The sequence below is a fragment of the Dreissena polymorpha genome, chromosome 4 (genome assembly GCF_020536995.1).
Source record: "Dreissena polymorpha isolate Duluth1 chromosome 4, UMN_Dpol_1.0, whole genome shotgun sequence".
In the NCBI taxonomy this organism is placed as follows: Eukaryota; Metazoa; Mollusca; class Bivalvia; order Myida; family Dreissenidae; genus Dreissena; species Dreissena polymorpha.
Window position 1 is genome coordinate 67,916,271 of NC_068358.1, and position 20,413 is coordinate 67,936,683.

Consider the following 20,413-nt stretch of genomic DNA (forward strand, 5'->3'; position numbering starts at 1 on the left):
CTAATAACATAGGGATGACAAGAGCACTAGATACTTTTTTGAAAAAAATATTGTTTACCCTGTCCTACCTAACAAATGATCAAACCCATTTTGCTCCCATTATAACAACTAATATTTAAAAAGGAATCTGGTGCAAATCGACTATACAATATTGTAAATAAAACAATGAACAACCTTCAGTAAAAGCGAAATGGGATATAAAACTCATTACAATAATTAATGAAATAAATAGAATTGCATTTTTGAACTACCCTTTTTAATTACAAATGATGTTAAGTGGTTCCAATACAGAATAATTCATAGATTACTTGAAACAAATACTTTTTTGAACACAATTAAAATAACTGATGATCCATTTTGTTCTTTTTGCAAATATAGTGATGGAAATTTAGAACATTTATTCCGGGAATTTCAGATATCAAAAGCATTAATTGATGAGATATTACCAGGACAATTGTTTTCTTTCATGAAAAAGTAAAATTTCTCCTTGGGTATTTAACAAAGTCAGCTATAGCCATAAATAATTTTATTTTGTTTATTAAGGTAAACTTATACAAGTGTAAAATGAATAAATTCATCCCAAAAGTACATACAAAATACATGCAACTGTCTTATATTTTTACAGCATGTTTTCCGTTTGTAAACGTAAAATGTCTGTTGACATGAAGCTGTTTTTTTTTTCTTTTAATTATTTGTTATGTAATCGCCAACAAAGACATAATACTTTCTTGTTTTTAAACAAAATTAATATTTACACCCTTAAGAGTATAAATGTATAAAGGAAATGAAAATGCTTTTGTAGAATATTTCAATAAAAAAAATAAAAATGTATTAAGACATTAAGCATTAGCTTTAAATTATGTGTATTAGGTGTAAGTCTTTCTTTCTCGTATGGTTAAGGTCGGGATTCTTTCCACCTTCTACGCTTATTGCTTTGTCTTTGTGTGTCACTGTCTATAATTATATAGATAACGTATGACTTTAGATGTATTGCATATGTATTTATATATGTATATGTTTCCAGTCTTGTAATAAAATGTGTTGGAAAAAAAGTATAAAGGCATACATTTTAAATGTGTAGTCCTCTACATGTATGAGTAATCACTAATTGTCCTTAATTATAAGTTATATGACTCACACGGGACAAAAATATTCTTCGGGTCGGGTCGGCGGGTCAAAATAAAAATACCCGAGAAAATTCGGGTCGGGTCGGGTCAGATAATTAAAATAATACTTAAGTAATTGTCGTAGCATGTTTTAGCGTTCTTAAATATTCAACTGTTCGTCAAGTATATGATTTAGAATATTATACTTTGTATTGTTTTAATTTATTTAATTATGAATGAAATACTGAGCTGCATATAACTATTTATTAAGTTTACACAGCGATGTTGAAATTAATCAGCAAACGTAAGTATTACTTGGAATAACGATCCAAAGTGCATGTATAGCAAAAACAACCTGTCAAGCAAAAAAAAAGCTTGTCTTATTTTGAGGAGAGAAGCCAAAATAAGTTTCACTGTAAGCTCTTACTGCCTTGTCTACTTAGGAGTCACTATATTTTATAATACAAGTTTCGTTTTTTAACGTCGCCATTTTGGGATCTGAATAACACATTAAACTTGACATTTCTGCTTTTGGTGCGTCACTTCTATTCATTTATGACAATGTGTAATAACAACACTGCTTAAACTGATAAAGGATGTGATTTTACTTCACTTGCTTAAAAGAGATGATTTGACTACACGTTCAACATTTAATATTGTACTTCGTAGCTTGCGACCCGAACCGGTATCGTTCGCAGAAACTTTGACCCGGATCCGCGGGTATTTTTTTTGACCCGCGGATCCGGGTTTTTTGAGTACCCGTTTGAGCACTAATAAGTTACATGGCCCATTTTGCAGGTGTACTGGCTTATAAAAGATTGCTGAGCATCGATTCATCTCCCAAAAAATACCTCATGCGGCTCATACTCCGGAAAAGACCACAATCAGTGAGAAAACTACTGTGTATAAATACCACTGAGTTGTGCACTTATCGTTGACAACCCACGTTATCATTTAAAATAAAAAGAAGACCACCGTTCAAATATTGACATTATATGTATTACGACATTCAAAAACAAACGTAAAAAATACAATGGTTGATTTGCACAATATAACTAAAATAATTTCAAACTGTTTTCAGCTTTACAGTATTCTGTGTGAAAATGCTAAATCATGATATAATACAATCATATACATTTTTATGACAGGGTGTACCAGAATATATGATATAATTATATAATTTTATCAATCAATGTAGGTTAAATTAATTGATTCAATTACTTGAAAAATTAGGGATAATTATTGTACTAAGCCAGCCTAAACTCTTTTGTTATTGGTGTACAAACAGTGATATTACAGGTATATCATTCTTTTTAAAATTTATCACGATAATTGTATACATTATCAAAGAATAAATAACAATGATAAATTGTGAAATAATTTCAATATTGCATGAGGTGATTTAAAGGGACCTTTTCACAGATTTCGGCATGTTTTGAAGTTTGTCATTAAATGCTTCATATTGATAAATGTAAACATTGGATCTAAAAAGCTCCAGTAAAAAATCAAGAATAAAATTCAAAAAAGGAAAAAAGTAACCGGCAGCAGGGCTCGAACCAGTGACCACCGGTGTCCTGAAGTAAAAACCAATTAGACCGCTCGGCCATCCTGCCAAGTTTGTACAAGAGTCGTATTTTATACCTTATATAAGCAATCTTCGTAGTTTCACAAAATTAATCGACAACAACAGAACTCTCCAAATTATTAAATCGTTCCGCGTTGCAACGTTTTATAATTTTTCAGGTTTTAAATCGTCAAAAGATGCATATAATGGCTATATTAGACCATGGTAAATGTTCAGTATTACTTTTTCCTCACAAATATCATAACTAAAACGAAAATTTGTGAATCTGAAACAACTTTTTTCAATTGTGTCAATTTACCAAAACGTGAAAAGATCCCTTTTTAGTCATGCCGTGTCCTTAAACTCTAACGATAAACTATGTATAATGTGATTTTGGATTAAGGTAGCGCACCCCTAATGATTTTCCGCGATTTCTTCGAAGGTTGAAGAGCTTAATATTAGGTGCCGTAGCCTAGTGGTAAAGGCGATAGACTAGAAATATTTTGGGATATTCCCGCGCACGTTCGAATCCTGCCGACGACGTATACTTTTTTGCGACGCGTTTTATTTCTTTTCTAACTTAATTTGATTTCATATGGCATATAAGCTATGTTTATTGTTAAATAGGTTGCAATGTTTATGCACATTCTTCAATTTTAAAAATTAAAGCAACGTTATGGCTAAATTGGGTGATTTACTGCTGAAAATACGAACCATGCATGTTGCATTTTTATTTTTATTTCAGAAAGAAAACGGTAAATCTGTCTACTTCTTGGTATTTTTGCTGTATATAGTGTATCTATAAAAACTAAGTTCAAAATATAACTTCAATGATACTATTTTGAATTTTATGACACTTTGTTTTTATCCAACCCAATTTCTACTGGGCTGAAACCACTTACATTTCATGGCGCTCTTCCATAGATAACACGTTATAAAAAATAAATGTCTTTAAAAGAAAACTTTTTTAATCTTGTTTAAACTGTAAACACCTTTACTGCATATGTACACACCAACTGCATGCCTATATTTGGAAATCTGGATGAATTATGGAACTTTCATATACCACAGGGGTGCACATAAACTGGACAAAAGCCGAGTGTGTGGGTGGTTTTGAAAAAAATCAGTATATTTTTTTAAAAAGCATGGAAAGACTACCTAAAAATTTGCATGTAGTTCAGTGAAATGATGCTGATTAAGAAAATAATAGATTCGATTATATTTGGATAGGTGCCCATTACGGATGCGCTACCTTAAGACACCATTAATTAACATGGATTAGAATTGACATCATGTTTGTGATTTTCTAAAAAAATGTTCAGTTCATGTTTTGAATTTTTATATTGTCTCTGTTTTTACTTATAGGACAATAAGCACTTTTCCATGTCATTTTCATTTACAATAATGGTCTGTTTTATAATTCTGACTATACTGTTAAACTGTGTTCATACATTTATGGACAAATTTGCATTTTTTGAGGATTTAAAATAAATAAATAATTTAACATCCAGTTATTATGTAAAATTAATTTGTATATAAATGCAATTGTCTATTTCCCTTATAATTTTTCAAAATTAATGAATACACTATGTAAACTGCATATTAAATATAGTGTTTGAAAGATTTTCCGAAATCAATGTGTTTATCCAACTTCACTTATTGTGTTTAATGTAACATTATATTGAACTATATTTGAAGAAATAACTATACAAAATGCCTTATTTATATAAGGTAAGTTATCCATGTTAGGCCTTATGTTCATTCATATGGATTGGTATACATACAGCGCTAATTTTAATGCACATTAATGAACTTATGTATGTTTGTTCTTTTTTTTGCATTTGAGTTTTACAAAAAGCGTATGAATACATTTGAAAATATTCGCAAAACAAACACAAATTGCACCTATGCATACGTATTTTCTAGTAAATTGTATTTTCAATTCTAGATAGACACTTGCGTGGAAAAGTAGCAAGAAATGAGATAAAATTATCATAATAGTAAATCAGTTACTAAGCAAATATTACAGAATCATCAAATATTTATTTAATATGAAGAATGTTGTGCTGGCATATTTAATATGGCGTCCGTTTAGCTATCAGACGGTCAAAATTTGATCCTAATCGGCACTGATAGTATTCAAGATCTTGTCCGAAGATACTAAGTATTAAAAAGGGTTTTACCCAGGAAAGAGAATCGAGAATGTTTCAAAAGGCATCAGGCTCTTGTGCCAGCTAAATAAAATACACTATTGTGAATAAATAGTCATAGTTGAGATCTAATAAATGAGCATAAAAGTTGTAACATTGCTGCTCTGGTCTCTCTCCTACCATTGAGTAATTAAATGGTAATTAAATTAAATGCGTTTTAAGTCCCTTATATTCTTGTTTAATTTGAGTTGCAATTCTTTGAGGTTAAATTTCCTTTACCCTTATATGTATCATGATTATTGCTCGGCCAAGTGTAAGGTTGAGCGCTCTTAAACCGGTTTAAACCACCAATGCTTTGCATTGACCGTTCCAAGGCGGTGACCCCAGCTTTATTCTTATATGTGTTTATGTTTTTTTTGTATTGTGCTGTTTTGTACTGTAAGGCAATTGGTCAGTTGCTTTAAATAAAGGACAAACGAATTATATATAATGAGAATTCAATACTGCTCCAGCAGCTGGGGTTTCACTTCTTTATACATGTATGTCATAAAAATACAAATCATGCGCAATAATCCATTTTACCAGTATACAAGTACAATTCCAATCTTGGTAAAATATTTAAAAACAAAAACAAACAACAACAACACATAAATCATAAGCACCAGTTTTATGCATATAGCAGTTTTCCACAGAAATTATGTTGATGATAATTCAGCATGATGATGAATGATAAGATATTTATGATTTTCATTTCTACTAACATTACCACCTCCAGCTAACTAACAATTCCACCTCCAGCTCAATAATAAAGTTGAAAATAATACCACTCTTCTGTCCAACGGTAATACTTATTATTTTACGTTCTCTACATTTTGTATTTAACACCTTATTCCACTGTATTTATCGCGCTTCCTAATAGTTTTACCATTTTCCCTGGCATTTGCCGATCGAACGTTCAATACACATAAGCGCGGCCATATTGTAAGTAGTTCCAAATGGCGATCATTGTTCCAGATATGGATTTAAGTAATAAATCATCTGCTGATCCAGAGTGACTGCCACAGTCTGCAAATAAAATATAAAAACAGAGTGGCATGTGAGACATTAATGCTTAAATAAATTATTCATCTAAACGGGTTGATGCTGAAAGCGGCAGTGCCATTCAGGGGAAAAGGAGGTATGTGTTTATCTGTAAATATATCATTCAGAAAAGACTTAATAAAAAAAGAAGGCGATAGTTTCTTCTAGCTCTTAAGGGCAGTGTAAATAAACATGTGTTATATATATGTATATATACCTTTAATTTGACAAACGGGGGGCTGTCCACTCCATGTGGCATTGCTCAGGCAGCCACGTGTTCCATTGCCTACCATATGGTATCCTGTGTTACAATGGTATCTAGCAATTGAACCGTATGTAGAACTTACATATGCAACAGTGCCACTTGCTGGTATAGGCAAGGAACCACAATCTGAAGAAGTTAAATGCATATACATTTCAAAATGTCATTCATGCCAACATGTTAATAGCGTTTGCTAAGTAAACGATTTGTATTTCAAGTGCTGTTTTTAATGCTGATGTACTCATAATTAATTTACCTTTGATTCTACATGTTGGTTCTGTGTCATTCCATGTTCCATCTTCCTTGCAAACCAAACTATCACTGCCAATTAGAGTATAACCCTCGTCACAAGTGAATACAGACACACTGAGATAAGTTGTGGCGTTTGCTGTCATATGTCCATTAGCAGGGTTTAGCGGTCCACAGTCTTCAAAAGAAATAGAAGCAACTACAAGTACTAATTTTGAAAATCTCAAACATCCATTTACGTTATAAAGGTAAATTCAAAGATTAAACATGACTTGATCAACTATCGTGTGGTATACTACTACTACTTCTACTCTTTTTCAAGTGTGATTACGTTGCTGGACACCATATTGTGCATATATGCTAATACGCAGAGATTATAAAAATTTGTTCAAATTGAAAAAGCCTTTGCTACTTTTTATGAGTCTTGTTTGCGACAGACATGATTTATATGCGACTACCAGTGAGATGATGGTCAGTTATTTCCATCTCGAAAACAAAAATATTGATACTGTCAGCGAGATAGTGTGCACATTTATAAGCATTTGATATTACGATGCGTTTAGTTTTGGTCGGATTTATAGACCTATTGTTAAAGGCACACCAATTACATATAATGTCAGTTATTTTGCAAATAATTTCTAATGAATTATCTTGTTTGTAAAGAAAGCATCCTCAGTAAAAGATCGATACCTCAATTTTGAAAACATACTGGAATATAATGTTTTTTTAGAAATCGAAGATTTATAAAGATAAACGTAACGCATTGTATTATATTGAAAAGATGATATTGAATTGGATTGAGCTTTTGTTATCAAATATCATAATCAACGTGCCTAGTACTTTTCGGAAATAAATATATTGTGAAACAACTCTTTGGACATAATTAATGTGCTATATAAATTTTAAGTGAGGTTCAAACATTTGCTTTACTCGTTTTGAACAATTTATTATGTGTACAAGTTAGATGTTTACAAATAAAATGCAGATCAAATCCAACCAGTTAAAATACATGTAACTCAGTCTTTCTCCAGCCTTAACATGTTATCGCTAATAAATTTGTGTGGCGAGTTATAAGAATTGGTCCGACGTAAAACATTTAGATAGATTATTTGCAAACCTATTCGAATCGAAATAATAAAAACATTATCGAATGTTTAGCGTCTTTATTCTTTAATTCACTTGGTCTCTTCCTAACAAAATATTGTGTTTACATGTTAAAATTGTAAACTGTGATCGGTGTACACACTGCATCATCGACAGACAGACGGACACACATATTTTTTTTCTTCCGTTTTAGTACTTAATTCATTACATAATATATGCACATACACTCATTTTACACAGAAAAAAGTACATATATATATATATATATATATATATATATATATATATATATATATATATTATATATATATATATATATACATATACAAATGGAATACATGAAAATGAAAATGATTATGAAAATGAAAAAGGTGGTATGTTTTGAACAATAAAGGACACAAACGTATACAAGTAGAAAAGCATATGAAGTAGATATATTTACATATTTATCTTATTTTTCCCTGAAATTTAAGAAAACAGAATTAAATTACAAAATTATTCCATTTCTGAGTATGTTTTTCAGTTTTACCCTTCCAGCTTGCGATTATCTCTTCGATTTTTATTTTGTATCTAAAATATTCCAAAAATCTTTCAAAAATTGGTGGACATCGTTGATATTTGCATTTAAATATAAAATATTTTCCTAGTAATACAATAAAATTGACACAGTTTGAGAAGTTCCTATTGTTGATAAAAATATTACAAAGTGAAATACATTCATAAGACAATTTGAAATCAGTAGAAATGCTAAGTTGGGTTTCTATATATGTCTCAATGTTGTTCCAAAAAATATGAACATTGGGACAATTCCAAAACAAATGCATATTAGTTTCAACAGACATTGAACATAAATCACAGAGACTAGATTCTACAATGCCATATTTAAACAGATTTTCGTTATTGGGAACAATGTTCATCAGATATTTATACTGGAACGTTCTTGAGGAGGAATCGATTGTGATTTGAATATAATTTGTAAATATTGATTCCCAATGTAACTGTTTATTAAAAAGCATTTCCCATTTGTGTTCTTGTTTGTTGTTTTTTTATATGTGTATCCTCTATTAACAGTTCGTTTAAAAATTTGCATTTGTGTTGTCGGGGTGATTCTATTAATTAGGTAACTAGGTAGCACGTATGGCATTTTTTCATTGTTCATTTCTTCTTTCCAGCATTTTGGTATACAACCAACTAACGTGTGGTATTTAAAAAAACAGAACGGGACAAATCAAATAATTCTTGAAGTTCTGTGAAAGTATGAACATGTTTGTTCCTGTAGTTACAGATTATTTCTATTTGTGTAATACCTCGATCGAACCATGTTCTGTAAAAAAAGTTTTATTAAATAGTAATATGTTTGAATTGTTCCAGAGTATATCTTTCCCTATGATTGTCTGTTTTTCTTTATAGTTCGCGCGGCACCATCCTTTTAAGCATTCAGTTAGAAATTTAGATTTCAATTCCAAAGAGTCTAGGTTTGATGATTTTAGGTTGCATTTAAAGATAACGAGATTGCCATTATTTTCAAGCATGTCACTGCAAATTTTTGCCCATTTTGTAGTTGGTTGATATAACATCCTTTTCACCCAGCTTGACTTTAGCGCGTCTATAAAATTTTCGAGATCAATCATTTTGAGTCCTCCATTTTTGTAGTTTTGAACATTTTGTTTCTCCCGATTTTATCTGGTTTATAATCCCACAAAAATGAATACATTGAGTTCTTTATATCTTTTATAATTTCATTGTCTGGATTATTTCAAACTGTTAATAGATATATACGTTTTGGAAAGGCGAATGTTTTTAAAACTGTAATTTTCCCCATTAAACTTAGTTTCCATTTTTGCCATTTTGCGAGACAATTTTTAAACTCTTTAATCTTTGGTTTAATGTTATACTCGGTCATTTCGTCCGTGTTATTCAAAAATGTTATACCTAATGTTTTTGCACTTTCCGATGTCCAAGAAAAATTGTGTTTTGTACAGAAAATAATGCTTGAAAATTGCATACGTCCTATGCGCAGAACAGTGCATTTATTTTTATTTAATCTTAGGCCTGATATTTTTTAAAAATTGTCAAGGGTTGCAATAAGGGTCTCAAATGATAATCTTGATCCATCCAGAAGGAAGCATGCGTCGTCTGGGAAGAGCGTTTGTTTAATTTCTGTATTTTTCACTCTTATACCGGAAATATTTTCATTTTTGTTTATTTCATTTGCAAATAAATCTATACAAATTATAAATATGTAAGGAGACAGCGGGCAGCCTTGTCTAACACCTTTTTGTATGCTAAAATATTCAGAAAAGTGACCATTGTTTGTTATGCATGACTTAGCGTCTTTGTAAAACAAATTAATCCAATTAATAGTTGCGGAGTAAAAACCAAATTTAGCTAAACTATTCCTCATGAAAGCATGATCCAGACTGTCGAACGCCTTTTTAAAATCTGAGAAAACTATTAGTCCATTTTCATTGTAAATATTCACTTTTTCAATAGATTCTGACAGGCATCTTTCATTTTCTCCTATATACCTTCCTTTCACAAAGCCAGTTTGCTCTGTTCCTATAATGGCTGGTAGGTGTTTATTTTATTCTACATGTATTTGCAATTGCTTTTGATGCTATTTTGTAATCACAGTTAAGTAGTGATATTGGTCTCCAATTATTTAAAGTTAATAGATCTTTGTCTCCCTTTGGAAGTAAAGTTATGATACTTTGTTTTTGAATTTCTGTTAAGTTGCCATTATCATAAGAATAATTTAGTGAATTTACTAGGTATTTCTTAAAATCTCTCCAAAATATTTTATAGAAATCCGCAGTTATACCATCGGAACCCGGACTTTTGTTGTTTTTTAGCTCACCTGAGCGATAGCTCGGGGTGAGCTATTGTGATCACTCAGCGTCCGGCGTCCGTCCGTCCGTCTGTCTGTAAACAATTTGTAAACATCTTCTTCTACTAAACCATTGAGCCAATTTCAACTAAATTTCATGTGGAGCATCCCTAGGTCATGGGACAAAAAAATTGTTAAAAAAAATTTGATCACATAACCAAGATGGCCGCCATGACCATATATGGTAAAAACCTTAAAAAATCTTCTTGTCAGAAACCGCTCATCAGATTTTCAAAAAATTTCACAGGGATGACCTTTGAAGGCTCCCCTGAAAAAGTTGTTCAAAGAAATTTGATTCGTCAAAAAACATGGCCGCAGGAGCTCGTTGAACTTTGCATGTTTATTCGTTTTTGCCTATTTTGTGAAAACTTTCAAAAATCTTCCACATTTTTTGTCCGATCCTTTCCAAATTTGCACAGTGTCTTTTTATCAATGAGGACACGAACCCTACACAAAATGAGCATTATTGGTCCATGAAGTACAGAATTACCTCCCCTTGAATTGAGAAAATGGTGTTTATGCAATAAAGTCCAAATTTTTCATCCAATTCTTTCCAAACTTGTAAGGATTTAGCATGGTTCAAACAAGGGAAACAACTACGGTTTATGCATGTTCTTTTTATTACAGATTTGCCTCCCTTTAATTCATTCAAAATCTCATTTTACAGCAGAGATTCCAAATCTGACCTGTAAATGAGCCCCATATTTACTGCCAGTGCTAGGTTACCTTTTCCCATTTGATAATTCTTAAGTATTGGTCTTGTAATGCTGCTACTGCTTCTGCTACTGCTACGGCTACTACTACTACTACTACTACTACTACTACTACTACTACGACGACTACGACTACGACGGCGACGGCGACTACGACGGCGACAGCTACGACGACGACGACGACGACGACGACGAACGACGACGACGACGACTACATCACTACTTCTACGACGACGACTATTACTAGACGACACGTACACACCACCACCACCACCACAACAACCAACCACCACCACCACCACCACCACCACCACCACCACCACCACCACCACCACCATACTACGGCTACGACGACGGCCACGACAACGACTTCACCACACTACGACTACGACGACCTACGACTACACGACGACTACGACGTACGACCAACACGACACACACGACCACACTACGACGACGACTACGACGACGACGACGAGGACACTACGACTACGACACGGCTGAATACACATACTACAGACTGTCTACGACTACTACTACTACTACTTCTACTACTACTACTACTACTAAAACACTATACGACACACTACACATACTACTACTACTACTACTACTACCTACTACTACTACTACTAACTCTACTTACATTCAACACACCACCACATCACCACCACCACCACCATTCACAGTGACAAAAAACGTATTCACACAATGGCTGCTACTACAACTTATAGCCCATATAGGGGGGCATGCATGTTTTACAAACAGCCCTTGTTTCTATGGGATTTTAACCACAACTGTTCATGTTTATCTCCGACACATATTTTTAGGTCACCTGTCATGAAGTGACACGGTGAGCTTATGTGATCGTGTGATGTCCGGCGTCCGTTGTGCGTGCCTGCTTGTGTCCGTGCGTCCGTCCGTCAACAATTTGTTTGTGTAGACAGTAGAGGTCACAGTTTGCATCCAATCTTGATGAAATTTGGTCAAAATGTTTATCTTGATGAAATCCGGTTTGGGATTGTATTTGGGTCATCTGGGGTCAAAAACAAGGTCACTAGGTCAAATAATAGAACAACCTTCTGTAGACAATAGAGGTCACAGTTTTCATCCAATCTTTATGAAATTTGGTCAGAATGTTTATCTTGATGAAATCTGGGTTGGGATTTTATTTGGGTCATCTGGGGTCAAAAACTAGGTCACTAGGTCAAATAATAGACAAACCTTGTGTAGACATTAGAGATCACAGTTTTCATCCAACCTTTATGAAATTTGGTCAGAATTCTTGATGAAATCTGGGTGGGATTGTATTTGGGTCATCTGGGGTAAAAATCTAGGTCAAATAAATAGAAAAACCTTGTGTTGACAATAGAGGTCACAGTTTTCATCCAATATTTATGAACTGTGGTCAGAATGTTTATCTTGATGAAATCTGGATTGGGATTGTATTTGGGTCATCTAGAGTCAGGAACTAGGTCACTAGGTCAAATCATAGAAAAACATTGTGTAGACAATAGAGGTCATAGTTTTCATCTGATCTTAATGAGTCAGGTGAGCGATTCAGGGCCATCATGGCCCTCTTGTCATATCTTTTAAGGCTTCTTCACATTCGTATTCTGTATGATGCTCAATATTATCCGAATTATTTATTATATTTACATTGTTGTTAAAAAATTTCGAATGACTGCTCTCCTCGATATTTTTATCTTTTTATACAATTTTTGATATAAATCTTTTATATGGTGTATGCTTTTCTCAGGGTTTTCTTCTATTTTGTTTTCGTCAATTTTTATTCGTTTTATTGTTTTCTTTTCAGAATGATATTTTTTCAAATTAGCGAAAGATTTTGTATTTTTTTCGGCTCCCTAAATCCATACAGCTTTACTCCTTTACATATAACCTTTTATTTTAGTATTATTAAATTCATTTAATAATTGTTTTGCATTATTTATTTGTTCTAAAAGTAAATTATCGTTTGAATGTGATATTAACTGATTTTTAATGTTTATAATATTTTGAAGTAACTCATTTTCTTGTTTATTTTTAATTTTATTTTTATGGCTTGAATATTTGATGGTTTCATTCCTTATTCTTCCTTTAATTAATTCCCATAGAGTGTTTGGGTTAGCTTCTTGATTAAACAAAACAACTAAATTTATTTCATTTTTAATTTTTGACTGATATTCAGCGTCTAGTAATAAAGAAATGTTTAATTTAAAATACCCGGGACCTCATTCTTGCTTGTTAGTATTGAATATCATTTTAACAATAGAATGATCGGAGCGATAACCTGGGTGTATTTGGCAGTCCGACACGGAATTTAATATGTTGTTTGAGATTAAAAAATAATCTAGTCTGCAAAAAATTGGTCGGTGAGTGTTGGAATGCCATGTATAAACCTTTGCAGTTGGATTTTTTGTTCTGAATATATCAATCAGATCGTAAATTACTATGATATTATTTATTTTATTTGATGTTTTATGGTTAGAATTATACCTTCCATTTAATTTGTCGCAGCTATAGTCTAAGTCGGCATTAAAGTCACCTCCAATTAATAATGTTTCGTCTACGTAGTCTATAATAGTATTCTCTAGTGTGTTATAGAAATTGACGTCATCATTATTTGGTGCATATAGATTAATCAAAATTACGTTGCTATCTGATATATGTAGTTTTATAAGTTGCATTCTTCCAACTATGATTTCTTTATATTCAATTATGTCACAATTACAAGATTACATGATTAAATAAAGATAGGTCTTAATTAGTTAGGAAGAAACAACGTATGTTGTAGCTCTGTGTAAAGTTACAGATTTATTAACATATGTTTTCAATACCTTTTATTTGACAAACGGGTGGCTGTCCACTCCATGTGGCATTACTCAGGCAATCACGTACTCCATTGCCTACCATATCGTATCCTGTGTTACACTGGTACCAAGCACTGGACCCGAACGACGAATTTGCATTTGCGACAATGCCACTGGTTGGTGCTAGCAAGGATCCACAATCTGAAAAATAAATAACATTGAACGAAGAATTTAATATATTGAGGCCAAAACAGGAGTTTACACCACTAAGATCAATTAAGGAGAGACACGTCTCTGGTGACAAATGTTGTGTGGATATGTTTACCTCTGATTTGACAGACTGGTTCTGAAGCATTCCATGTTCCATCAGCCTGACACAACAATATCACACTACCAATTACATCATAACCCAGATCGCAGGAGAATACGGTCGTCTCCAAATAGGTAGTGGCATTGACTGTCATCTGTCCATTGGCGGGCTGGTTCAATGGTCCACAGTCTGAAACATTTAATGAGCGGAATTAAACACACGAACATTGATAAGGCAAGTAGATGTGTAAGTATATGTATTCTTTATTTCAACCCGCTCTTATGATAACAGTAAACGTTGATACTGATGTATCGTCAACATCTGGTATCAGTTCAGAAATCGTTTGCTGTGGAATGGTTTTGATAGCAATATAAGGTTATCAGTAGAACATAATTATATCTATGTTTATACTTTTTTGTGCAATGAAGGCTTGTTGAATTATTAAACATGTCTGAGTAACACGTTTTCAATACGAATCACAACATCATTTAAACATTGTAAATAGAGGCGTAAATATGAACCTTTGAGGCGGCATGACGGTGGCGATACAGGCCATGTTCTATTCCCCTTATCACATATACATCAAAATTTTAATTATATTAATTTGAAATGAAAAACAATTCATTGAAACGCAATCAAAGAACAGGACTGTTCAAATTCAAAATCATTATTCCCAAACAACCTTTTATTTGGCAAAATATGTCGGGGGCACTCCAGTTGCCAAATTGCGTACACGTGGATATGCTGCCTCCAACGAGATCATATCCAGTATTACAGGAATACTGGCTGAACGCACCGTACGTGGTCAGATTGCCTGACACGTAACCATTGCTGGATATATGTGGGGGGCCGCAGTCTGTATAGAAGAGGTATATGTGTTACCAATGTAAAGTAATTACCGGATATGAGTTGTTCGAGACAAAAGACGCGAATTTTAATATTATAAATGCCGTCTACAATATACTTAAAGGTACCTACTATTACATTCGCACAAATGATTTCCCTTACCTTTAATTTTGCAGAAAGGCTTTTCCGCGCTCCATGATCTGTTATTGAGACATTCACGTGTTGAAACACCAATCAGATCAAAACCAATGTTGCATGTATACGTCGCGACGGATTTGTAAATTATATTTGTATACGATGCATTTCCATCCGTCGGGTTGCTCAATTGAGAGCATTCTGAAAATAGGCAAAACAACGTTTTAAACTTTGCTATTGAAAAATTATAAATAAATGTACCCAACAGGATTCATGCAAACACACCTACCACGTATTGCGCACGTGGGTACCGAAGCATTCCATCTTCCGTTAGGTTCACAGTGAAGAACCGAGCTTCCGATGAGGTCGTAGCCAACGTCACAGGAGTAGGTTGCTGTGCTGCCAAACACTGTGGGTCCGATAGTCGACACGCCATTCAGTGGAGGAGGTACGCTTCCGCAGTCTGTATAATATCGTTTAATTTATGTGTACCGTTATCTATCCGATAAAGTACAAGCATGCGAGCATTTTATTACTTTGTAAATATAGGAATGTATAAACAAATGATATAATTGCTGCAGTTAATAATCATACTGTACCTTTGATTTGACAGTGTGGGTGTGGACTACTCCAGTTTCCGAATTCCAAACATTTTGGCATGTTGTAACCAATAAGGTCAAATCCTGCATCGCATTTGTAAAGGACATTTGATCCAAACGTTGTGTTGTTAAAAGAAGCAGTGCCGTTCAGTGGAATCGAAGGTATTTTGCAATCTATAAATATTAAATAAAGTTAGGACTTAATTAGTTAGGAAAAAACAACGTATGTTGTAGCTCTGTGTAAAGTTACAGATTTATTAACATGTGTTTTCAATACCTTTTATTTGACAAACAGGTGGCTGTCCACTCCATGTGGCATTACTCAGGCAGTCACGTACTCCATTGCCTACCATATCGTATCCTGTGTTACACTGGTACCAAGCACTGGATCCGAACGAAGAATTTGCATATGCGACAATGCCACTGGTTGGTGCTAGCAAGGGTCCACAATCTGAAAAATAAATAACATTGAACGAAGAATTTAATATATTGAGGCAAAAACAGGAGTTTACACCACTAAGATCAATTAAGGAGAGACACGTCTCTGTTGACAAATGTTGTGTGGATATGTTTACCTCTGATTTGACAGACTGGTTCTGAAGCATTCCATGTTCCATCAGCCTGACACAACAATATCACACTACCAATTACATCATAACCCAGATCGCAGGAGAATACCGTCGTCCCCAAATAGGTAGTGGCATTGACTGTCATCTGTCCATTGGCGGGTTGGTTCAGTGGTCCACAGTCTGAAACATTTAATGAGCGGAATTAAACACACGAACATTGATAAGGCAAGTAGATGTGTAAGTATATGTATTCTTTATTTCAACCCGCTCTTATGATAACAGTAAACGTTGATACTGATGTATCGTCAACATCTGGTATCAGTTCAGAAATCGTTTGCTGTGGAATGGTTTTGATAGCAATATAAGGTTATCAGTAGAACATAATTATATCTATGTTTATACTTTTTTGTGCAATGAAGGCTTGTTGAATTATTAAACATGTCTGAGTAACACGTTTTCAATACGAATCACAACAGCAAAGGTAAATAATGCTCGTACCTTTTATAGTACAAGTAGATTTTGAACTCGTCCATGTACCATTTTGCTGACAGCATACGATCTTACTACCAATGACTTCATACCCTGTATGACACGAGTATATGGCGCAGTTGTCCAGTAGAGAGGAGTTGAAGCCCACCGAGCCATGGGTGGGTGACGTCAAGTTACCACAGTCTGACAGCGGAAATAGAAGTAACATAACTCTTCAGATAAGTTTAATTTTAAAGTATGCGAGCCTGGGTACGAGACGCTCGTGTTATTCTACGATTTAAATTATTGCTGCCCGATGCTTTTTGACCAACATTTCCTGTTATGTTGTCCAATGAAATGCTTTACGGTTAACACGTTTAATAAGCAGCTGTCATGGATGATGTAATAAAGAGCGGCTGTCCTAGTACAATATACGGGCATAATAGTATATACCACAGAAAAAGTGATTAATATGTATGCATTATTTTTTCTTTGCTTGGTCAGTTTTTCAAACAGTTTATTACATCCTTTAATATGAATAGTAACTTTGATACTTTTCTGGTATGGATAGTATGGCACAATATAGCCAATAATTAAGGTAGCGCATCCGTAATGACTTCCCGCGATTTCTTCAAAGATCGAAGAGCCGCTTTACCTGTTTACTAATGTATATCTAATTTAAGCAGATATTTATGTGAAGTTGTCGTGGCCGAGTGGTAAAGGCGATAGTTTGTAATTATTTTGGGATCTTCCCGCGCACGTTCGAATCCTGCCGACAACGCCTACTTGCGTGTGTTCCTTTCCACCAATGTTAGTGGACTTGTATATACGTTGCATTCTGTATTATGTTTTTTGGATTTGTAAGTTGCATTTTGCATCTTGTATTGTCAATTTACTACGACGTCATGACATAATGTCAGGCGTAAATATATTATCTATCGGGAGAGGGCTCCAATAAGGTTCGCCTTTCAGCCCAATCCTATGTCAATGTCATGTGACTTATGAATATGTTACTATGTCGTAATAAATAAGTTTAAACTAACGCCTACTTTTTGCGACGCGTTTTATTTCTTTTTTAACGTAATTTGATTTAATATAGCATGTAAGCTATATTTATTGTTAAATATGTTGCAATTTTTATGCACATTTTTCCATTTTTAAAATTTAAACAACGTTATGGCTAAATTGGGTGATTTATTGCTGAAAATACGAATTATGCATGCTGCATTTTTATTTGTATTTCAAAAAGTAAACTGTAATCTGTCTATTTCTTGGTATTTTAGCTGTATATAGTGTATCTATTAAAACTAAGTTCAAAATATAACTTCAATGATACTATTTTGAATTTTATGACACTTTGTTGTTAACCAACACAATTTCTACTGGGCTGAAACCACTTACATTTCATGGCGCTCTTCCATAGATAACAAGTTATTAAAAAATAAATGTCTGTCAAAGAATACTTATTTCATCTTGTTTAAACTTTAAACACCTTTACTGCATCTGTACAAACCAACTGCATGCCCGTATTTGGAAATATGGATGAATGATGGAATTTTCATATACCCCTGGGGTGCAAATAAACTGGAAAAAACCGAGCGTGGGGGTGGTTTTGAAAAAACTGTATATTTTTTTAAAGCATGGAAAGCCTACCTAAAAATTGGCATGTAGTTCAGTAAAATGATGCTGATTAAGAAAATAATACATTAGATTTTATCATATTACTAGATGAAAATCGAAAGTATTATAACGATCGTATAAACTTGAGCTTTATACTATTATGACGTTTAATTATGCTGTACAGTGCAATTATTTCCAGGTAATTATGTATATTCAATAATAAATCTTAAGGTAAGGTGTGTAATAACTAAGTTATAATACGGCTATCGTGTGCTTTAGGCCCGTAATGGCACATCTTCGGAGGCATTGGCCCAGGGGCCCGTGAATGCTGCAAAAAGTATGGCAATACTGGCCCACTGAACACAAAAGCCGTATGTATAAATATTAATATGAAACGTTAGAACTTTGCTGAAAGATATACAGCAGACCCTGTTTCTTAGGACGACACACATATTATTATTATTATTATTATTATTATTCAAGCATATTATATATTCAATGGTCAAATGGAGTGGTTTTAGAAATGTTTGACCACGGGAACTTCTGTGTTCTCAGGCTGCCATCAAATAAATCAACTGAAGAGAACACTTTGAAACTCCGACTTACTTTTGTCGGTTCAAAGGTTTGCAGAAAACAAACTGAGTTAAGCAAGCACGTGTATTTGTTTTCACGCACAGTTAAAAGCGCATAACCGATGACCTTAGACGATGGATAGACAAGCATTTATTTATGACTCAAATTACACTCTGGAATTAAGATTAGTACCTGTTAATATACATTTCGGAATAGGCAAGGTCCACTTTCCATCAGCTTCACATTTTCTTGTGCTTATACCGTCAATATGGTAGCCGCGGACGCATTCATACAAGGCGTAGGATCCATAAAGTGTCACCGGCACGAACACTGAGCCATTGGCCGGTGCAGATGGTGAGCCGCAATCTGTAAATACACTCAACGTTATGTTATACTTGTACATATATTCCCATTTTAAACTTTAGAACAACATAAATCAGATGACAATATAACCACATTAGTACCTTTAAAGGTGCAGACAGGATCGCTACCACTCCACAGTCCGCTGGCAAGGCATACGCGTGACATGTCTCCAATGAGCGCGTAACCAAATGTGCATGTGTACGAAACACTGTTGCCAAAGGTTGTGCCATTTATGTTTATTTTTCCATTGGCAGGACTGTTTAGAGGACCACAATCTGGATAATGGGAAAATGAAAATATAATAATTTAGACTTGAGAATAAGTATTTATTCTAATGTAAACATAAACAAACAACATGAAATTAAAAGAAAACGTATCTTGTGGAAAACAAACAATTTGAACCTTTCGGCACACACGATCTTGTGATCGACGTCCACATGGCGTTAGCCTGACACATGCTTGATTGCTGGCCAATTAAGTCAAAGCCTGGTTTACACGAATAGTAAGCTTGCTCCATGAACGTAGTGCCGTTGGGGATGGAGACAAAGCCGTCCAATAATGGTGAGGGCGAACCGCAGTCTGAAAATTAATATATTTTAGTATCAAAATGCTATAATTATGTTTTAATAACTTTTTTTTGTTTTGTGTTGCTTCCCAAACAAGCTTTACAGAATGTTATGTTGTGTTTATAGTTGCAAACCAGTGTATTTAATGCCAAGTTGATTCTTTATAAGTTCACATGAACTCCGTTGTGGGTACATCAAAATATTTGGATGAAATAAAACACTTACTGACAATATTGCAAACTGGTGAAACATCAGACCATGTTCCCGACGCTTTACAGTACATTGGTGCGGATCCGTTCATAGTGTAACCAGTGTCACAGGTGAAAAGAACGGTCGTGTTGTACACGGTGGATCTCGTTGATGCATGACCGTTAGAGGGAGTAGCAAAAGGACCGCAATCTAAAATACACAAAAACTGTTTAAAAAAATTACTAGTAAG

At 33.9% G+C, this 20,413-nt stretch overlaps 1 protein-coding gene across 1 annotated transcript in view; it reads right to left on the bottom strand.

The window, feature by feature from the left end:
* Positions 1–5,390: 5,390 nt before the first annotated feature.
* The window catches only part of LOC127880070 (sushi, von Willebrand factor type A, EGF and pentraxin domain-containing protein 1-like), a 29,019-nt gene continuing 13,996 nt past the window's right edge, over positions 5,391–20,413 (bottom strand). Inside the window, exons 12-27 of the mRNA XM_052427303.1 lie at positions 20,200–20,373; positions 19,811–19,987; positions 19,510–19,683; positions 19,238–19,411; positions 16,883–17,056; positions 16,391–16,564; positions 16,093–16,266; positions 15,816–15,989; positions 15,506–15,679; positions 15,244–15,417; positions 14,918–15,091; positions 14,251–14,424; positions 13,953–14,126; positions 6,419–6,589; positions 6,118–6,291; positions 5,391–5,885 (exon numbers count right to left, since the gene is read on the bottom strand). Coding sequence (XP_052283263.1) covers positions 5,776–5,885; positions 6,118–6,291; positions 6,419–6,589; positions 13,953–14,126; positions 14,251–14,424; positions 14,918–15,091; positions 15,244–15,417; positions 15,506–15,679; positions 15,816–15,989; positions 16,093–16,266; positions 16,391–16,564; positions 16,883–17,056; positions 19,238–19,411; positions 19,510–19,683; positions 19,811–19,987; positions 20,200–20,373 — 2,720 coding nt within the window. The 3' untranslated portion in view covers positions 5,391–5,775. The remainder of the gene's footprint in view (positions 5,886–6,117; positions 6,292–6,418; positions 6,590–13,952; positions 14,127–14,250; positions 14,425–14,917; positions 15,092–15,243; positions 15,418–15,505; positions 15,680–15,815; positions 15,990–16,092; positions 16,267–16,390; positions 16,565–16,882; positions 17,057–19,237; positions 19,412–19,509; positions 19,684–19,810; positions 19,988–20,199; positions 20,374–20,413) is intronic.